The sequence below is a fragment of the Salvelinus sp. IW2-2015 genome, linkage group LG4q.2 (genome assembly GCF_002910315.2).
Source record: "Salvelinus sp. IW2-2015 linkage group LG4q.2, ASM291031v2, whole genome shotgun sequence".
Classification (NCBI taxonomy): domain Eukaryota; kingdom Metazoa; phylum Chordata; class Actinopteri; order Salmoniformes; family Salmonidae; genus Salvelinus; species Salvelinus sp. IW2-2015.
This window is the reverse complement of record NC_036843.1, coordinates 13,650,262-13,671,913: the sequence shown is the minus strand read 5'-3', so window position 1 is coordinate 13,671,913 and position 21,652 is coordinate 13,650,262. Positions and strand designations below refer to the sequence as shown.

The 21,652-nt window shown below is 44.0% G+C and overlaps 1 protein-coding gene across 8 annotated transcripts in view; it reads left to right on the top strand.

The window, feature by feature from the left end:
* The window catches only part of LOC111963353 (kinesin light chain 1), a 52,312-nt gene that overhangs the window by 25,306 nt on the left and 5,354 nt on the right, over positions 1-21,652 (top strand). The window contains exons 2-15 of one of the 8 annotated variants that reach the window (XM_023986731.2): positions 1,883-2,150; positions 2,403-2,633; positions 2,775-2,853; positions 4,466-4,694; positions 4,842-4,929; positions 5,421-5,522; positions 11,864-12,037; positions 12,172-12,271; positions 12,955-13,007; positions 13,963-14,030; positions 14,117-14,225; positions 14,549-14,686; positions 18,334-18,464; positions 19,965-20,031. In XM_023986731.2, coding sequence (XP_023842499.1) covers positions 1,884-2,150; positions 2,403-2,633; positions 2,775-2,853; positions 4,466-4,694; positions 4,842-4,929; positions 5,421-5,522; positions 11,864-12,037; positions 12,172-12,271; positions 12,955-13,007; positions 13,963-14,030; positions 14,117-14,225; positions 14,549-14,686; positions 18,334-18,464; positions 19,965-20,031 — 1,836 coding nt within the window. In that variant the 5' untranslated portion in view covers position 1,883. The other 7 variants (XM_023986729.3, XM_023986733.2, XM_070443388.1 and 4 more) reach the window with 7 other exon arrangements.

Genomic DNA, 21,652 nt, shown 5'->3' with positions numbered 1-21,652 from the left:
CAAGTTTATGATTTTTTTAACACCGATACCGATTTACTGGAGGACCAAAAAAAGCCGATTTCGATTAATCGGCTGATTTATTATTATTCTTTCATTTTTTATATGTATTTGTAATAACAATTACAACAATACTGAATGAACCCTTTTATTTTAACTTAATATAATACATAAATAAAATCTATTTAGTCTCAGATAAATAATGAAACATGTTCAATTTGGTTTAAATAATGCAAAAACAAGTAAAATTGCAATATGTGCCATGTAAAATAGCTAACATTTAAGTTCCTTGCTCAGAACATGAGAACATATGAAAGCTGGTGGTTCAATATTCCAACTTCTTCAACATTCCCAGTTAAGAAGTTTTATGTTGTAGTTATTATGACGCGTCGACTATTTCTCTCTATACCATTTGTATTTCATATACCTTTGACTATTGGATGTTCTTATAGTCACTTTAGTATTGCCAGCCTAATCTCGGGACTTGATAGGCTTGAAGTCATTAACAGCGCTGTGCTTGAGCTGCTCGAAAACGCAGTAAAGTGCTGTTTGAATGAATGCTTACGAGCCTGCTGCTGCCTACCACCGCTGTCAGATTGCTCTATCAAATATCAAACCATAGACTTAATTATAATAAACACACAGAAATACAAGCCTTTGGTCATTAATATGGTCATATCTGGAAACTATCATTTCGAAAACAAAAAGTTTATTCTTTCAGTGAAATACGGAACCATTCCGTATTTTGTCGAACAGGTGGCAACCCAAAGTCTAAATATTGCTGTTACATTGCACAAACGTCAATGTTATGTCATAATGTAAAATTCTGGCAAATTAAATTGCAGCCACAAGGTCCTTTTGACGCTACACTCGTGTAACAGGTGGTCAGCCTGCCACACAGTTTCTTCATGGATTGCTATGTAATCGGCATCCAAAAAGGCCGATTACCGATTGTTGTGAGATCTTGAAATTGCCCCTAATTAATCGGCCAACCTCTAGCACAGAGGCCCATTACCAGCAACCATCACTCCTGTGTTCCAATGGCACGTTGTCTTAGCTAATCCAAGTTTATAATTTTAAAAGGCTAATTGATCATGAGAAAACCCTTTTGCAATTATGTTAGCACAGCTGAAAACTGTTGTGCTTATTAAAGAAGCAATAAAACTGGCCTTATTTAGACTAGTTGTGTATCTGGAGCATCAGCATTTGTGGGTTTGATTAGAGGCTCAAAATGGCCAGAAACAAAGACCTTTCTTCTGAAACTCGTCAGTCTATTCTTGTTCTGAGAAATGAAGGCTATTCCATGCAAGAAATTGCCAAGAAACTGAAGATCTTGTACAATGCTGTGTACTACTCCCTTCACAGAACAGCACAAACTGGCTCTAACCAGAATAGGAGTCTGAGGCACCGGTGCTCAACTGCGCAAGAGGACAAGTACATTAGAGGGTCTAGTTTGAGAAACAGACGCCTCACAAGTCCTCAACTGGCAGCTTCATTAAATAGTACCTGCAAAACACCAGTCTCAACGTCAACAGTGAAGAGACCACTCCGGGATGCTGGCCTTCTAGGCAGAGTTCCTCTGTCCAGTTCAGTTCTTTTGCCCATCTTTTCTTTTTATTGGCCAGTCTGAGATGGCTTTTTTTGTTGCAACTCTGCCTCGAAGGCCAGTATCCCAGAGTCGTCTCTTCACTGTTGACGTACTATTAAATGTTCCCAAAATTTAAACGATGATGGATCCTCCAATTCTGGTTTATCGATCCTACCACTCACCATCTACGTAGTTCCCGGCTGCACCTCACAAAAGGATCGTTTGAAATCCGCCACTTAAGATTAGAATTTTGATTACAACATCCACATCCATTCCTCTTCTTTGTGTCTGGTACAGGATGCGTGAGAACATGTCCACCATGGTGTGTTTGAAGGAGGAAGAAGATCCTGGGGAGAAGCTTTCCCAGGATGAGATCATCTCCAGGACCAAGCAGGTGATCCAGGGCCTGGAGGCTCTGAAGCAGGAGCACAACTCTATCTTGGAGGGCTTGCTGGGCACGCTGCGCTGCCTGAAGCAGGAAGACCAGGGTGTCCTGGTGGAGGAGAAGTCCCTCATGATCCGCAAGTCCCTGGAGATGCTGGAGCTGGGCCTGAGCGAGGCACAGGTCAGTACACTGTTTGTCTGCTACACACCTCTGGACCTGGGGGAGCTGGAGCTAGAGCCGTCTGGGATCTGATCAAATTAACCTGCAAATTAGACAGCTAGATGGAGAACCCACAGCCACCTACTACTTCAATGGTCTGAGTGTCGGTCAACTAGACTGAAACAGGATTATCCATTAATTTACCACCAGTGTTCTCAGTGTTCTTCCCCTTGCCTCACCGCTACCCCTGTTCCCCTGCTGTGCTTGTCCTAGGTGATGATGGCGCTGTCGGGCCACCTGAGCTCTGTGGAGTCGGAGAAGCAGAAGCTGCGGGCACAGGTTCGTCGGCTGTGCCAGGAGAACCAGTGGCTGAGGGACGAACTGGCGGGCACCCAGCAGAAGCTGCAGAAGAGTGAGCAGAGCGTGGCTCAGCTGGAGGAGGAGAAGAAACACCTGGAGTTCATGAACCAGCTCAAGAAGTACGACGAGGACCTGTCGCCATCGGTGAGTTAACCCACACCATACACAACATGCCCACGCGCAGGCAGGCTGATGCAAACACACACACACCCCACTGCTTTTCATCTGCCTGGTTTACTCTAAATGACAATAACAATCATCTGCCCTCTCTGTTTCCTCTGTTAGGAGGAGAAGGACTCTGACTCCAGTAAAGAGAATCTGGATGATCTGTTCCCAGATGACCAGGATGACCAACCTCCTGGCAGTGAGTGTCTTCTTCCTATCCCCATGTCTCTCCGTTCCTCCCCTCCCATTCTCTCTCCTCGTTCCCACTTTCCCTCCCCAATGCCTCAATACATTGACTGGTCCCTCTTTACTACTTTTCCCTCCTGTTGGTCTGAAAGGCCTGATCACTGTGCGCTTTAAAGTGCTATTAGGCAGTGCTGGTTGAGTGTGGAAGCAGGCCAAATGGAAATGGACCCAGTGAGCCAGATCACACAGGCACCAGGTTGGGTTCACTCAAGCAACCAGCATTTATAGGAGAGGATCTGAGGCACAGAGACAGACAACCACTCCCCATTTAAGCGGATAATTATGGACAAAATTAAACAAAAGGGATCCTACGTACATTACAATATCGTATAATGATCCCACACAGAACCACATCCAACAAAGGAAGTAAGACATATCATTAGTACACTTTAAATCCCTGCAATATGGTACATCTCCAGTAATTGCTCCACAGCATAGAGAGCTAATGAGATGCAGATAGGGCTGTGGAGGAGGGAGGGAGAGGGGAGCAGGATCTCTAGTCCTTTGTTGTGTTTGTATTGGGATATTATTATTTAATTTTAATCTGTGTTTCTGTGGGGGGAGAGAGAGGATCAAAGGGAATAGTGGGTAGTGCCAGGAAGCTCTCCAGAGTGCGGGGGAGGAACACATCATCAAATGATCCTGAGTACGCTCACATTAATCCTGCTGCCACATGAAGCAGAGCTGACTGAGACAGCCTTCTGTGTCTGTATGACATGATCCTGGGCTGGTACTGTTATAGTGAAGTGGGTTAGACTCCTCTACTGTCCAGACTGCTACCTCCTTGATAGGCTCTTAGGTCCCTATCAGTGCGGTGCTGGAGTTGGTACAATGGGCCCTGGCTAAAGGTGGATTGTATGTTTTAGGTAGTTGCAGTGTGCTGTATTTGCACTGCCACTTTCAAGGGGATATCTTTGGTTTGGCCATGCATGTCGATAGGATTCGTCACTCTAGTGCGAGTCGACTGAACGCCTGGGATCAGTTTTTTCCGGCGAGACATTTTTGATACTTCCTGTGTAGGGCCAGGATGATACCAGTATCTAAATATTTTTCCCATGGCAAAAATGAAAACATGAAGCAGACCAGACTTTTTTGTCCTTTAAAAACCTGCTGTATGTAAAATATTGTGTACTTTAGCTTGGAAAGTAAATGTGACTCTGGATGACAACATAATGTTTGTTTCCAACATCACGGCTGTTTTCCTAAAGAAGTTAAATCCACTTTGTGTTTTGTTTCCTTGTGGTGATACTAACGAGTATCGCCATACTGGTATCGTACCGGCCCTTTTCCTGTGTGGTGGAGAGTGTTCTTACTGCAGAGGACAACTCCTTCTTCAGCCCACTGTCCCTCCTTCAGAGGTGATACAGAGCTGTGAGCGTCTAATGAGAAACAATACTATAAAAAAAAAAAAATTGCTTACTATTTACTACGCTAGTGTGGGTATTTGGACACGTCCAGTGTCTGTTTCTCCAGTCCAACATTAATAGTGTGTGTTTGAGTGAATAGTCCATGTGAGTAATTGATGTTATGTTAACCCCTCGTCCCCCTGCTCTGTGTCTCTCCAGTCCAGCAGCCCCACGGTAGTGCAGCAGCAGCAGCAGCCCAGCAGGGAGGCTATGAGATCCCGGCCCGCCTTAGGACCCTTCACAACCTGGTGATCCAGTACGCCTCTCAGGGCCGCTACGAGGTGGCCGTGCCCCTCTGCAAACAGGCCCTGGAGGACCTGGAGAAGACCTCCGGACACAACCACCCAGACGTGGCCACCATGCTCAACATCCTGGCCCTGGTCTACAGGTCAGCCTGGAGGAGGGGCTCTGGGGTGGGGGTGGTTGGTATACGGTGTGAATCAATTGTAGTCAATATAATACACTGGTAATTGACCTCATTGTCAGAGAAACCACGGTAACATGCTCCTCTCTCTTTCTTGCTCTCCTCTTTCAGGGACCAGAATAAATACAAAGAGGCAGCCAACCTGCTGAATGACGCTCTGGCCATCAGGGAGAAGACTCTGGGCAGGGACCATCCAGCGGTGAGTGATGTTTCTCATCAATCTGTGTCTCAGCAGTATGTCTGTAACCAGCCAGGCAGGCAGGTCCACTAACTGTGTCGACCCCAACAGGCTTGTGTTTCTGACTCTCCCTGGACATCCAGTTCCCTCAGTGCAGACTCAGAGCAGCAGAGGTTAGGCTCTCTATCCCCTTTCCGCCTCCATGTGGGCACCAGACCACTCCAGTCAAAGGTCACTGTGGGGCCCCTCTGTGGTCGGGTGGGCTGAGTGATGTGCACGTGGTGGAGATTCATCCTGCTGATTGGGATATAATTACAGAGCAGTAATCACTTCCTGTTTCCCCTGTTTGTCTTCCTCTCGTCGGTCGGTCACACCTAACTCACCAAATCAATTGCACTCTGCTGCCATGGTTGAGTCTTGCGGTCACTCACTACTACACACGGGCACAGATGATTGAGGCTGTCTCAAGTGTGATATTTGTATATTACTGTGTGTGTGTCTGTCTGTCTCAGGTGGCTGCTACACTCAACAACCTGGCTGTGCTCTACGGGAAACGGGGGAAGTACAAGGAAGCGGAGCCCCTTTGCAAGCGGGCTCTGGAGATCCGGGAGAAGGTAGGTCAGAGGGCATATGTCACCACAAGGCATTGTGGGTATGTAGTGCTAATACTGCAGAATGATCTGGATTCCTGCTCCTCTCCAAGTAAATCTTGCTCAAGTTTCGAAGGACTTTTCAGTTCTTTGGAAAGTTTTCTTCTTTGTCAAACATTTAAAAAAAATGTTTTACTTATCTTCTGTGTATATGTTCCCCCCTGTAATCACCCCCTCCTCTCCCAAGCCTCCCTATAGATTTGTGTTGTTCAGAGGAACTGTGACTTTGGAGAGAGTTAAGTCCTGGAAGGGGTTCATGATATTTGGCTGTGCAAAATTGGATGTTTATAAAGGAGAAGCTCAGCAGTCCTGGAGATGCAAAGTGCTGTCTCTCTATTTATCCATCTCCCTTTCTGTTTCACGTTGTCTCTCTCTCGCCCTGTGGCTTTTCCCCTCATGCTCCCTCTGCTAAGATTGACATGTCGACTCCTGTGCTGGAGAGCACAGAGCTTAAAGACAGCTGAGACATTTTATTTATATTATCCACTTCAACTCTGATAAAGCTCTCTCTCAAGGTTAAAGATTTGCCACCCAGCTTTCGCAACAGAGGAAGGAAGACAGCTTTGCTGATGCAGGAGGAATTTTCCTGGCAGTTCTTTCTTTTTATAGCTTTTGCTTTTCCCACTGTGTGAGCTGCCTGAGTCCTTGGTTTATCCTTATGGGTGAAGACTAGAAGGAGGAGGCGGACGGAGGGTCTCTCCCTACAGAGTACCCCAGTAACAGGCACTAACCCTGGCTCGAGTTAAAGGCATCACTCTCCTCAATAAAACTCAGTCAATATATCACCCAGACCTTGCTGTCTTGTATTCCCTGTTGAAATCCTATACTTTTAATGATGTTTACAGTAAACTCTTCAAATATACCTAAACTTCACAGGAGAGAGGGGGAGTGAGATTTGTACACATCCAGCAGCACAGGTTGCTTTGAAAACCTCTTACTATTGATCATTCAGATAGAAACCATCAATCAGAGAGACTCTAGTTTACCTCATCAGTAAGCCTCTCAGTCACTGCATGGAAGGGAGGGAAGGGCACTCTTTCCCTGCTAATGAGCAGTGAGTCTCACTCCTAACTCCCAGTCTCTGTGTCTCTCTTTCTGAGTCACAGAGAGACAGCGTTAGCCCTCTGCTCCATTCTCTGTCCTCACCCAACCCATTAGTGATGCCTCTCCTCCAGCTCTGCTCTGACTTCACCCTCTTATTCTCTTATGATATTTAGCCTAGCCAGCAAACATAAAGGACAGAAGTGAGATTATTCTTCAATCCGAAGTAATGGGGATGGCGTCCAGTGTTTTCCATAAGTACCGGCTGTCGGCTATTCAGCCTGTTACATTTTCCACTTCATTTGAACTAGGCTACATTTCATTTAAAAGTTTAAATTCACTAGTCCGTCGAGCCCTCTCCCGCTAAAATGAACTATATGCATCTTCTAGCGATCTATTGATGGAACAGGCGCCTGTCGGTCACAAAGCGAGCAATGACAGGGAAACGCAGCAGAGAGGAAGAGGCGAAGCGAGAGGTTTCAATCGCGGCAAAATATATCCGGAATAAGCCCAGTACGTTTCTATGGGCTTATGGTGGACCTAAGCTTGTCGCCTGCCTTCCCGTCTTTGGGACAACGACTCCCATTGTTAGGGTGGAGACATGAGTATCTTGTCATTATATCCAGATCTCTGGTTGCAGTCAAATTCCTTTACATGGAGGAGGGAGAGAAAGCATGAAGCTCGTGAATATGCACGTCCCATGTAATGTACATTGCATTCAAAGTATTCAGACCCCTTGACTTTTCACATTTTGTTACGTTACAGCCTACAATGGATTAAATAGTGGATTAAATAGTTTCCCCCCATCAATCTAAACACAATACCCCATAATGACAAAGCAAAAACAGTTTTTTAGAATATTTTATTTTAATACATTTGCAAACATGTACAGTTACGTAAGTATTCAGACCCTTTATTCAGTACTTTGTTGAAGCACATTTGGCAGTTATTACAGCCTTGAGTCTTCTTGGGTATGACGTTACAAGCTTGGCACACCTGTATTTGGGGAGTTTCTTCCATTCTTCTCTGCAGATCCTCAAGCTCTGTCAAGTTGGATGGGGAGCGTTGCTGCTCAGCTATTTTCAGGTCACTCCAGAGATGTTCGATCGGGTTCAAGTCCGGGCTCTGGCTGGGCCACTCAGGGACATTCAGAGACTTGTCCCAAAGCCACTCCTGTGTTGTCTCGGCTGTGTGCTTAGGGTTGTTGTCCTGTTGGAAGGTGAACCTTTGTTCCAGTCTGAGCGCTCTGGAGCAGGTTTTCATCAAGGATCGCTCTGTACTTTGAGCCTTTCCTTTTTTCCTCGATCCTGACCAGTGTCCCAGTCCCTGCCGCTGAAAAACATCCCCACAGCATGATCTTGCCACCACCATGCTTCACCGAAGGGATGGTGCCAGGTTTACTCCAGACGTGACGCTTGGCATTCAGGCCAAATAGTTAAATCTTGGTTTCATCAGACCAGAGAATCTTGTTTCTCATGGTCAGAGTCCTTTAGGTTCCTTTGGGCAAACTCCAAGTGGGCTGACATTTGCCTTTTACTGAAGAGTGGCCCCTGTCTGGCCAATATCGTAAAGGCCTGATTGGAGGAGTGCTGCAGAGGTGGTTGTCCATCTCCTCAGAGGAACCCTGGCGCTCTAGGAAGAGTCTTGGTGGTTCCAAACTTCTTCCATTTAAGAATGATGGAGGCCACTGTGTTCTTAGGGACCTTCAATGCTGCAGAAATATTTTGATACCCTTCCCCATATCTGTGCCTCGACATTCCTGTCTCGAAGCTCTACGGACAATTCCTTCTACCTCATGGCTTGGTTTTTGCTCTGACGTGCACCGTCAACTGTGGGACCTTATATAGACAGTTGTGTTCCTTTCCAAATCATGTCCAATCAATTGAATTTACAATAGATGGACTCCAATCAAGTTGTAGAAACATCTCAAGGATGATCAATGGAAACAGGATGCACCTGAGCTTAATTTCGAGTTTCATAGCAAAGGGTCTGAATACTTATGTGTATGAGGCATTTCTGTTTTTAATTTAATACATTTGCAAAAATGTCTAAACCTGTTGTTGCATTGTGTGTGTAGGTTGAGGAACTTTTATTAAAAAAATAAAAATAAAAAAAAATTTTTTTTTTGAATAAGGCTGTAACGTAACAAAATGTGGAAAAACGGAAACCTGGAAAACTAAATCCTTTAATTTGTTTTCAAAATATTGTGAGCTGTTTACTTCATTTTTCTGTTTTAATAAAATACAGTACCAGTCAAAAGTTTGGGCTCCTACTCATTCAAGAGTTTATTTTTTATTTTTACTATACATTGAAGAATACATTGTCTACATTGAAGAATAATAGTGAAGACATCAAAACTATGAAATAACACATGGAATCATGTAGTAACCAAAGAAGTGTTAAACAAATCAAAATACATTTTAGATTTTATATTCTTCAAAGTAGCTTTGCACACTCTTGGCATTCTCTCAACCAGCTTCATGAGCAATGCTTTTCCAACAGTCTTGACGGAGTTGCACGTATGCTGAGCACTTGTTGGCTGCTTTGCCTTCACTCTGCGGTCCAACTCATCCCAAACCATCTCAATTGGATTGAGGTCGGGTGATTGTGGAGGCCAGGTCATCTGATGCAGCACTCCATCACTCTCCTCCTTGGTCAAATAGCCCTTACACAGCCTGGAGGTGTGTTTTGGGTCCTTTGTCCTGTTGAAAACAAATGAATGTCCCACTAAGCGCAAACCAGATGGGATGGTGTATCGCTGTGGTAGCCATGATGGTTAAGTGTTTCTTGAATTCTAAATAAATCACAGATAGTGTCACCAGCAAAGCACCATCACACCACCACCTCCATGCTTCACGGTGGGAACCACACATGCGGAGATCATACGTTCACCTACTCTGCGTCTCACAAAGACACGGCGGTTGAAACCAAACATCTCATTTGGACTCATCAGACCAAAGGACAGATTTCTAATGTCCATTGCTCGTGTTTCTTGGCCCAAGCAAGTCTCTTCTTCTTATTGGTGTCCTTAGCAGTGGTTTCTTTGTAGCATTTCAACCATGAAGGCATGCTTCACACAGTCTCCTCTGCACAGTTGATGTTGAGATGTGTCTGTTACTTGAAATCTGTGAAGCATTTATTTTGGCTGCATTCTGAGGCTGGTAACTCTAATGAACTTATCCTCTGCAGCAGAGGTAACTCTGGGTCTTCCTTTCCTGTGGCGGTCTTCCTGAGAGCTAGTTTCATCATAGCGCCTGATTGTTTTTGCAACTGCACTTGAAGAAACTTCTTGAATTTTTACGGATTGACTGACCTTCATGTCTTAAAGTAATGATGGACTGTTGTTTTCTCTCTCCTTATTTGAACTGTTCTTGCCATAATATGGACTTGGTCTTTTACCAAATATGGCTATCTTCTGTATACCACCCATACCATGTCACAACACAACTGATTGGCTCAAATGCATTAAGAAGGAAAGAAATGTCACAAATTAACTTAAAACATTTTAATTCTGATTTACAATGACGGCCTACCGGGGAGAGGCTACCTGCAGCCCCAAAGGTACACCTGTTAATTGAAATGCATTCCAGGTGACTACCTCATGAGGCTGGTTGAGAGAATTCTAAGAGTGTGCAATGCTGTCATCAATGCAAAGGGTGACTATTTTTATTTGTTTAACATTTTTTGGGTTACTACATGATTCCATATGTGTTATTTCATAGTTTTTATGTCTTCACTATTATTCTACAATGTAGAAAATTGTAAAAATGAATGAATGAGTAGGTGTGTCCAAACCTGGTACTGTACATAATATGAAGAACAAACATTGTGGCAATTCATATCTTGCATTAAAACTGTAAATAAGCCTTTCATCTCAAGAAAAGATGTTAAAGGCTTAATGTTTTCTTACTTAAAAATAGTCCTGGTCATATAGACTTAAATAACATTTTAACTACTGGAATATTATATTAAAGTCATGTATTTCTACACAATGCCATAACACATTTTTCCGATATGGGAGGTAAACAATTTTGCTTTGTATTTCAGATGGAAAATGGAATCTGAAATACACTATCCCTTTCTTTTCTTTCCAAAACACTTGAGCGTTCCGTCTCTGATCAACTTTCTCCTTATCTCTCTCAGAACGATCTTCTTGACCCTAACCAGTCAAGTTTCAAGACTGGTCCCTCATCCAAGGCTGCTCTTCTCTGTGTCACGGAAGCTCTCCGCACTGCCAAAGCTGACTCTCTCTCTTCTGTTCTCATCCTCCTAGATCTATCCGCTGCCTTCGACACTGAACCATTAGATCCTCCTCTCCACCCTCTCAGGGCTGGGCGTCTCAGGCGCTGCACACTCGCTGCACACTCTTGGATTGCATCCTACCTGGCGGGCCCTCCTACAAGGGGATGTGGAGAGGATCTGTGTCTGTGCCACATACTCTCACTACTGGTGTCCCACAGGGCTCGGTTCTAGCAGTGACTCGCTCCTGCAGGTTCATGCTCTACAACATCCGTAGAGTACAACCCTACCTCACACAGGAAGAGGCGCAGGTCCTAATCCAGGCACTTGTCCTCTCCCGTCTGGACTACTGCAACTCGCTGTTGGCTGGGCTCCCTGCTTGTGCCATCAAACCCCTGCAACTTATCCAGAATGCTGCAGCCGGCCTGGTTTTCAACCTTCCCAAGTTCTGTCACCCCGCTCCTACGCACACGCCACTGTCTTCCAATTGAAGCTCGCATCCACTACAAGACCATGGTGCTAACCTATGGAACACAAGAGGAACTGCCCCTCCCTACCTTCCTACACCCCAACACGGGCACTTTGTTCTGCCACCTCAAAAAAATAAAAAATAAAATAATACTTTCTATGCCTGTGATATGTGGTTGTCCCCTATCTAGTTATCTTAAGATGAATGCACTAACTTTAAGACGCTCTGGATAAGAGCGTCTGCTAAACGACTAAAATGGAGAAGAAAAAAATGGAATCAAGGCATTAGAATGTTTTGATGGAATTAAAGCATTTGAATGTACCAGAGGCCACCAAAATAGAGCTCCTTCTGCAAAAAAGGAATTTGCCCGGGGATGTCTGGCTGGCTACTTTTTCTATTTGGCTACTCTATGTACTTGTGGAAAACACCGGCCGTCTCTTTTTGTTGTGATAAACTCCTTTCTTGCCCACTTACTTTGAGAAGCTGACCCATTATTGCTTTATTGCACACTGTTTTGTTATATTTACATGGCCTCTCCATCTCACCTCCTGTCCAGGTTCTGGGTAAGGACCACCCAGACGTTGCCAAGCAGCTGAACAACCTTGCCCTGCTGTGTCAGAACCAGGGCAAGTACGAGGAGGTGGAGTACTACTACCAGCGGGCCCTGGAGATCTACCAGACCAAACTGGGCCCTGACGACCCCAACGTGGCCAAGACCAAGAACAACCTGGTGAAAGGGTCACATAGGGTTTAAGAGATCACTGGCTTCGAAAAATGACTGCACATTTTCTAATGAGTTATGAGAAGGGGATTTTCTTACTTTTTGAAGATCATATTCTTACATTCTCTCTCTTCCTCTCCAAGGCGTCCTGTTACCTGAAGCAGGGGAAGTTCAAGCAGGCTGAAACTCTGTACAAAGAGATCCTTACCCGCGCACATGAAAGGGAGTTTGGCTCTGTAGACGGTAAGACACTCTCTCACAAAGCATATGTTTTGTTATCCTTGTGGGGCCATTAAATTGATTTCCGTTCTAAATCCTATTTCCCTAAAACCTAACTCCTAAACCTAAAATAGCCTTTGTCCTTGTGGGCACCTGGGAAATGTCCCCACGAGCGAGAATTTTCCTTGTTTTACTATATTTGTGGTGATTTCTGGTACCCACGGAGACACACACACACACACACACACACACACACACACACACACAATCTATCGTTTGATGGGCTCCCAAGTGGTTCAGTGGTCTAAGGAACTGCATCTCAGTGCAAGAGGCAACACAGTACCTGGTTCGAATCCAGGCTGCATCACAGCCGGCCGTGATTTGGAGTCCCGTAGGACGGTGCACAATTGGCCCAGCGTCGTCCTGGTTTGGCCGGGGTAGGCCGTTATTGTAAATAAGAATTTGTTCTTAACTGACTCGCCTAGTTAAATAATAAATACATGTAAAAGTTAATTCTTTCAGGCTGCTGTCATCAGTTTAGTGGAAATGCGCTTCTGAAAACAACGGTGACCTTTCAGTTGAATGTTCTAATACTTTGAGCCAGACCAGGTCAAGCACTTAGAGCGCCTGGGTGACTGCCTGAATGTCTCAATATCTTTTTGAACCTGCATGTGTCTGATTGTTGTTTTTGGTCTCTGGCTCTGCAGATGAGAACAAACCCATTTGGATGCATGCTGAGGAGAGAGAGGAACAGAGCAAGGTGAGAGAGTGTGTTTATGTGAGAGGGATGATAGAGGGTCCACTTTCACTAAGGGCCATGGCATGTGTCACTACTGACTGTTGTGGCTGAACTTTCACAACTGACAGGGAAAAGAGTGTTTCAGTCACGGTATGAAAGGGTCATCAATTTAGACTGCTGAAGAAATTGTGATGAACTGTAATCTCTCAATTTCCCACCTCTCTCTTTAAGCACTTATGTATATTAGGTTACGTTAACATGTCTCAGATCGGTTAATTTACTCTAGATCTCATTTCACGGTTCCATATAATTTGTCCAGAATTAGCTGGAATATTTAGGCAATTTCTTTGTGACCAACAGTTTTGCTATTAATGTGTTGCACCTCGGTCACGTCGTTGCCATTGTTATCAATGTCATAAAGATGCTGCAGCCATATTGATGCTCAAAAGTATAAAGAGGGCTAATGAATTTGAACCGGGGCGAATGACTGTCGTCTAAATTACACTCTAGGGGCTTGGGAATACGATGACATTGATAAAGTATGCACATATTTAGTAGGAAACAACTTTATCATCATGTTGGCAAATGTACTTTTAGACAGATGCCAATGTTGTCATTAACTAGCAAAGTTGGTCAAAAAATTGTTAGCAATGCTAACGTTAGGTAGCGAAAATCTGGAGGGCTCCTCTATCTTAGCTAACTAGCTAATGTTATACTGCATCTAAAGTCAATCTGGCGACATCAAAATGATGACAAAGGGTTTTCCTACTAATTATTTATCTTCTTTAGAAATGTCATTGTGTTTTCAATCCACAGGAATGCACTTTAGACCATATAATTATCGCCCAATGAGGATGCATTGAGTAGAATGCTCACAAACGTGCAACCCATGAATAGGGGGTGGGTGTTTGTCATTAGCGTTTGAAGTCCTTAAATCCTGACAACTGATGGATGTGGTGGTTCTTCTCTTCTCTAGGGAAAGCAGCAGGACGGCTCCCTGTTTGGAGAGTATGGAGGCTGGTACAAGGCCTGTAAAGTAGACAGGTCTGTGTTGAGTCTGGAAACTCATGGACTGTTCTGTATGTGATTACATCATTAGTTCATAATGTGTTTATGATGTCTGCCCCCAGCCCCACAGTAACCACCACCCTGAAGAATCTGGGCGCCCTCTACAGGCGGCAGGGTAAATTTGAGGCGGCAGAGACACTGGAGGAAGCAGCTAAGCGCTCCAGAAAACAGGTGTGACCACTGTCCTCTTCTGACACTCACATGCTTGAATAAGATTTGCCAGGCCAGAGTCATATGAAACTCAAGGTGAATGCACTGTTGGAGTATCATTGGTCCAGCAGCTTAACTGAAATATTAGCAGGTCCTGCCTTTCAACTATTGTAAACAAATCTATAACAAAATCCAACACATGATGTTGATCCCTGTAGATGTCTCATGAAAATGCTCCAGATTTTTTTATTTAGCTGTCTTTATCATCTTTGTACGCGTTTATGTGGTTCATAATGTGTCTGTATGTGTTTGTTAATGTGTGTGTCTCCTGTCCATGTGGCCAGGGTCTGGACACAGTGCACAAGCAGCGTGTGGCGGATGTTCTGAGCGAGCCGGAGGAGCGGGAGAAGCAGCGGAGCCGTGAGAGTCTGACCTCTGACACCACGGTCAAGTACGAGAGCGGCCCGGACGGGGGCGAGGAAGTGAGTATGAGTGTGGAGTGGAACGGGGTAAGTACAGTACACAGCCCAGGCCACACACGGTGTAGGGAGGGGGTACAGACACACACCCCTTAGAGAAAAAGTTATTTCTTACCTATTCTTAAAGTGCATATCCTCTACAACTTGTAAATTATTTGATGAGGGCTGAGTTGCCAGTGGTAACATTGATGGTAACTCTCCTAGATTCTCTGACTCCCTATTGTTGGTGTGAAAGCTAGTTATAAGTTATAATGCTGATTGAATGTGGTAATAATCACCTCAGCTCTAGATTAATGCTTCTAGTCTACACCGATGCTTATAGTTCTCTACTAACGGAATGAACACTTCAGCTGCTTACGGAAAATGTGTTTCTTCCCAGACCTCTGTGCCAGCAAGTTAATGTGCCTTTTATAGAAGCAATATGTTTTTTATGCTTGCAGCAAGCAGTATTTTGCTCACAACTAACACGTCCTCTCCATGCAGTAGCTATTCCCTCTGTCTTTATCTGATTACTGCAGTAAAGTCCACTTGATCACAGTGTATGTTTGCGAACTACACAACACTCACTGCTGTAGTCTGCTATTCAGAACTTTCCTGCTCCCGTAGCAACAGTAACCGTAGTGTCCAAGACAACCAATCAGCATCTCCTCCTGGGAGTCCCTTGCCTGCCTGGTCTGCACCTCAAGGCTCTGGGGTGACTGGGCTTAGGCACATTCCTAACCTGTGTTCTCTACTGTACTGCATACCTATTGGACTGGGTCTGTCAGACACTCACACTATCCAGTCAGTATGTTAACCTGTGTGTTAAACCACACCTCTAATGTTGCCATGGTGACTTATTCATGTTCTCATCACTACTGATGCATGTGGGCTCTGTACTGTACATCTTCAGAGTCCCTCTGACACGTTCATCATGTGTGTGTTTGAGTGTGGGATGTCATTATTGTACTGTCTGTACTTACCTGCCAATTGGTGTCTGCTTAGGTGTGTGTGTGTGTGCATGCTCAAGCACCTACAGTATGTGTTTGTGTGACCTGTACAGCTGTATCCTCTGTCAGAGGCGTAATACATACTAGATGGACAGACTTATTCATGCATGTTGATCGTGATACAGTACTCCTGCTGTCTTTTCCTCTGCATCCAGTGGCAGCTTGTTATCAGGTAGAGGTGGGGCAGCATCCCGCCCTGGGCCTGTCCCATTACTCGGAGTGATTCTGAGTGTCTACTGTCTGCATCCCCTTGTCTGTGCATTCTGTGGTGGGCTAACTTGTCTCCTGTCTGAGTAAAACCTGTGCTATTGTGTGTGCAACTATGATATAACTGTGTGAAGACAGACTGTTCTCCAGACACAGTATCTCCTCTTTTCGGTGATTTGATTTGCCTATGGTTGAGCCTAAGGCCTTCTGAACTTGGCTGTGGAAAATGGCCGATGGCTTTGTACAGGGAATTGTCTAGAGTTTTTTTTATAGAAACCAAACAGGGTTAGAATACACAAGCTGGTTGGAGTTGAAGAATCTAAATGTTTTTTATTTTGGGTTTATAGTCATGTTGGCCATTTTGTGGATATATATTTTTTTATATACTGAATTGAGTAAAAGTCTGTTGTATTCATTAAATAAAGTTCTATTCATTTGCTTTCAAAATGACATAACTACCAAATTGAGCAGCATACTGGCCAGCTCATACGGGTTAGCTCATACGGGTTAGCTCATACGGGTTAGCTCATACGGGTTAGCTCATACGGGTTAGCTCATACGGGTTAGCTCATACGGNCATACGGGTTAGCTCATACGGGTTAGCTCATACGGGTTAGCTCATACGGGTTAGCTCATACGGGTTAGCTCATACGGGTTAGCTCATACGGGTTAACTCATACTGGCCAACTCATACTGGTTAACTCATACTGGCCAGCTCATACTGGTCAGCTCTGTGTTTTATGTATTATGAGAGATGCTTTAACTGGCCGTTAAGGCTCTGAGGTCAAAGACGGGGAACAACAGTTAAAACCCCAGATCCATGCTACCTTTGCTTCAGTTGGATGCACTAAGCCTATATTTGAGGAGGTTGGATGTTTATGATCAGTTGATGTATTAAGGCTTCTTTAATTCATTCATCCATGATTTTTCACTCTTACTTTTACCTGTCTATTTTTTTAAATTTTTTTTTGCTTTTAAGCTTCCTTTCTCCTGTTATGCTCCTTAGTTGTTGCAACTGTTGAGCGTTGATGCCTTCTGCAGTAGTAAAGCACATCCACAACTCTACGTGGAGAAATACTGTCTCTGAGGGGGAAACCCTTTGGCTTACTGCTTCTGTCTGTCTGACTTCCTCTCGTTTCCTCTTACCAACTCCACATTTTTCTCTCCCCATCTCACTTTATTCTACCTCCTCTTCATCTCTATTTTTCAAAACCCTCTGTCTCTTTCATTCTGTCTACCTCTCTCTCCATCCCTGTCTGACTGGCAGGCATAACTCCAGATGCCTTGTTGTGGTTCTAAAAACTTGTCTTCTGCATGATGGACGCCTGCTCGCCTGCCACCCCTCCAGCTTTGCAGTTGTCCTCTCTTCAGACTCTGGTCCCCTGCTCTCCTCTGGGCTGTCTGTCTGGTTACTCTACAGGGACACATTGGGCCAAGCTGACCCCAGCTCTATCCAATGTCAATGGGACAGGGGTTCTGGGCTCTGTCCCAGAATCATTCCAAGCCACTCCTGCCATTACCTTATCTTACTCTTTACTGTACTTAAATACTCTGTCTCCTCGCTCTCTCGCTTGAGGAGTTTCTACCTATCTCTGTGTGGTGGTGTTTAGCATTTACTAGTACTGACCGATGCATACCGGACTGCTCTTGCTCGTAGTGATTTAACTAACATACTGGAAATACTATGAGCTGGTGGCATGATAATCATACTGTATGCTCCCTCAGTGCACCATGGTGGCACCAGGCTACTGTCGGATTTCTTTAGTGTTAGATCCTGTGCTCCATATGGTCCTATTGATGTCTAACTTAAGTGTTGTGATGTCATGATCACGAGGGGGCATCAGAAGACATGGCAGCTCCTGTATATTACTATATATACGTAGACAAATGGGGAATGGGTGGGAGGGTAAAGGACAGAGGGGTGGGACAAGCCTTGCTCTGCAGTGCGGAATCTGCTCTACTAATCTACTCTGTCGTGTCTGTCTGTGCATCAGATCTTACTGTCTTTCTTAACTTCTAATAAAACGTAACTCTTTGCTCACCCAGATCTTTGCCTGTAGCCTCTTTGTTTGTTCCCTATCGAAGATAAGGCAGGCAAAGCAACATGTCTGCCTTGGGATAAAAGTAAATTATTGAAGGAATTTAATTGCTGTGCTCTGTTGACTCAAGAGAACTATTGTGACAGCATGACCTCATAAGATGTTTTTGGAGGGCTTCTCTGATATCTTTATAGCATAATTTCTGAATAGCACACTGAGGTCAACATTTTGTCTGAACAGAGAGTCTAATCAGATGCACATGACAAGTACACTCATATGCACAGTCCATCACATATGCAGACAGATGTCTATGGAAATTATTTGCTGAATCAGATCTCTGTATGTGTGTGTGTGTGTGTGCGCGCATAACTGCACTGTGTGCATGAGAGTGTAACCCTCTGGCCTCTCTCATCAGGACGGTTCTGGTTCTCTGAAGCGGAGCGGCTCCTTCAGTAAACTCCGTGCCTCTATTCGCCGCAGCAGCGAGAAACTGGTCCGCAAGCTGAAGGGCGGTGGCTCACGGGAGAGCGAGCCCAAAAACCCTGGGTAACTATCCCCCTCACCTTTGAACCCTTGACCTCTAATGCACAGAGGGCCCCATGGGTGAGGCCCTTCCTCTCCACCTCGCTCCACTGGATTGGTGTGCTGCCACTAGATCTGCCTAGAAAAGACTAAGCCACCCTGCTTCTGGAGGGATCTCTACTCTGCTGTGGGTTAACTCTGTGTATCTCTGAGTCCTGTTTGGCACAAGTCATGAATCACTGGGGGTTGCACTAACACATTCAAGCGGCTGATACTTGTGCACTTTCACTGGCATACACTATGAATGCCACGTATTGTGACTGGTACTGACTCACTGGCACAATATCACTCTCTAGAAGCAGAGTAGTATTCCAGACTCTGTTGCCTGTGTGGATATGTCCAGTGTAGGAAGTGCTTCGAGCTGACTGGCAGAGAGAGTCGGGCAGAGTACTAGGACACAAAGTGCCTCAGTCAGCAGCTTCTCTATTTAATGTCCTTATAATTTGTATAAAAAGTCACATCTGTTGCTCTGCCTAGTTTATTCTGTTGTACACAGAGTACTCTCAATCAGCTATGATGGACAATCTGGAGACTAAAGAGAATGGCTGAGCGCTTTAGATAACCACACTACTGCTCATTGTCTGCTTTGAAATGCCTGCATATCTGCCTATGAAATGCGTATTTTATTTATTTTCTTGCCATATTGTCTTCCCTTTTTTCACAATTTTTAAACTACATTTTAAGAAGGTGCAAATATATGTGTTTATTTTCAATAGTTTCTTGGTGAATTTTTGTCATAACTTATTTTTTTCTGCATGGGCATCTTTTATTTTAATGTTCTAATACATCTGTCTGTGCTGTGTTGTGCTTTTATTGACAAATAAACTTTTCCAAGCGAATGGCTACAGCATGCCTCATCTGTTTGCTGGAATTCTGTATTCTTTGACTCATTTTCCTCTTTTTGCTTCTAACTCTTCGATGTTGAATTAACCCCATTATGATGACTTCTCTCTAATCCAGGTGACAGTAGAGAACTGTATTGATCAATACAAAACAATATTCTTCCCCTTGCAACAGGCACAAATGAATTTGGCTCAAAATACTCCCTTTAATCAATTGTTTTGTCACACTCATGAACTTTTGTTAAGTATGTCCTTCAACCCACATGTTATAGGGTAAAGAAAAGCCAAAAAATGGCATTTGACTGAACTACTGATTTGGATATTTTGTAAGAGGGGCACACTTAAAAAAGTCTGCTGTGCTTTCCAGCACATTCAGCTTCAAAGATTCTACTTCTACTAAATGTACAGGTGTGGTGCCCCCAATTTAACCAGGGTTAAAGAGTATGATTTAGCTCATGCTTTATGTATTTGTGTGGGGGCATTGTCTGGGGAAACTAACATGTGAGTGGGTCTCATTATAGTTATTAACCCACATACCATCTCCATTGGCCACATGTCCTCCTCATCCCTGACCCTCGACCCCTCACCGACATCTCCTTGCATGTCACTGTTCTGGATGCAGCATGAAGCGAGCCAGTTCACTAGGTGTTCTAAACGTGGTGGACAATGCTGCCGGAGACCTCTACCAAGTAAGGAGCCCAACTGTCTCTCTCTCCCCCTCTCCATCTTTCACATCACCCAATCTTGCCCCATTGTTTTCTGGGTCTCTCCTCGCTCATCCTCCCCTTTTTTATCTACCTCATTTTCTTACACTACTCTGAGACTTCACTTTATGAAACTCAAATTCCCAATGGTCCTCTTGGTTGTGATCTGTGATCAAACTGGCCCTTGCCCCTCTTCACCTCGGCAGTCATCTCAGAAATTGGTCACTAATGAAATGGCGTACATGTGTGTGGTAACATCAGTGGTTCACAGACTAACATGTTTTTCATGGTGTTCTCTAATTTATAACCCCTTAGTCTCAACTCGCAATAATGAATGATCTGCAAGGTAGATGTGGGAAATAACACCTTTTGACAGTTGATTTCTGTGGCTGTATGATGAGCGAGGAAATGAGATCAAAGATGAACCAGAGATAATAGTTTGCAACCAGATGATCAACAGCAACCTTTTTTAAAGTTTTACTCCTGTTATTAACTGACTTGTATCAATTGTTCAGAAAGATTAACCTGAATGGATTGATTTGAGAATATGCATCACTGGACAATGGGACCTTTCTACATGATGATATACTGGTTCTGCCAACCCACCATACGATAAGGGTGTGACTCTAGAATACAGTGCCGGTCTGTGCACCACTCATCACTGTCACCGAGCTCCAGATTTTGACATTGGCGTCACATCTCATTTATATTATATACCACATTCCCCAAATACTCAATAGCAATACTCAACAGTGCCTTCAGAAAGTGTTCACGCCCCTTGACTTTTTCCACGTTATGTATTACAGCCTGAATTTAAAATTGATTAAATTAAGATTTTTGGTCACTGGCCTAAATATAATACCCCCCAATGTCAAAGTGGAATTATGTTTATTTTTTATTTTTACTAATTCATTAAAAATGAAAAGCTGAAATGTCTTGAGTCAATAAGTATTCAACCCCTTTGTTATGGTAAACCGAAATATGTTCAGGAGTAAAAATGTGCTTAACAAGTTGCATGAACTCACTCTGTGTGCAATAATAGTGTTAACATGATTTTTAATGACTACCTCATCTCTGTACCCCACACATACAATGATCTGTAAGGCCCCTCAGTCGAGCAGTGAATTTCAAAAACCGATTCAACCACAAAGACCAGGGAGATTTTCCAATGTCTCGCAAAGAAGGACACCTATTGGTAGATTGGTAAAAATACAATAAAAACAGATGCTGAATATCACTTTGAGCATGGTGAAGTTATTAATTACACTTTTGGTTGCGTGCCAATACACCAGTTACTACAAAGATACAGGCGTCCTTCCTAACACGGTTGCCGGAGAGGAAGGAAACCGCTCAGGGATTTCACCATGTGGCCAATGGTGACTTTAAAACTGTTGGAGTTTAATGGCTATAATAGGAAAAAACTGAAGATGGATCAACATTGTAGTTACTCCTCAATACTAACCTAAATGACAGAGTGAAAAGGAAGCCTGTACATCAAAGTATTCCAAAACATGCATTCTGTTTGCAACAAGGCACTAAAATAATACTGCAGAAACTTTAGCAAAGCAATTAACTTTTTGTCCTGAATACAAAGTGTTATGTTTGG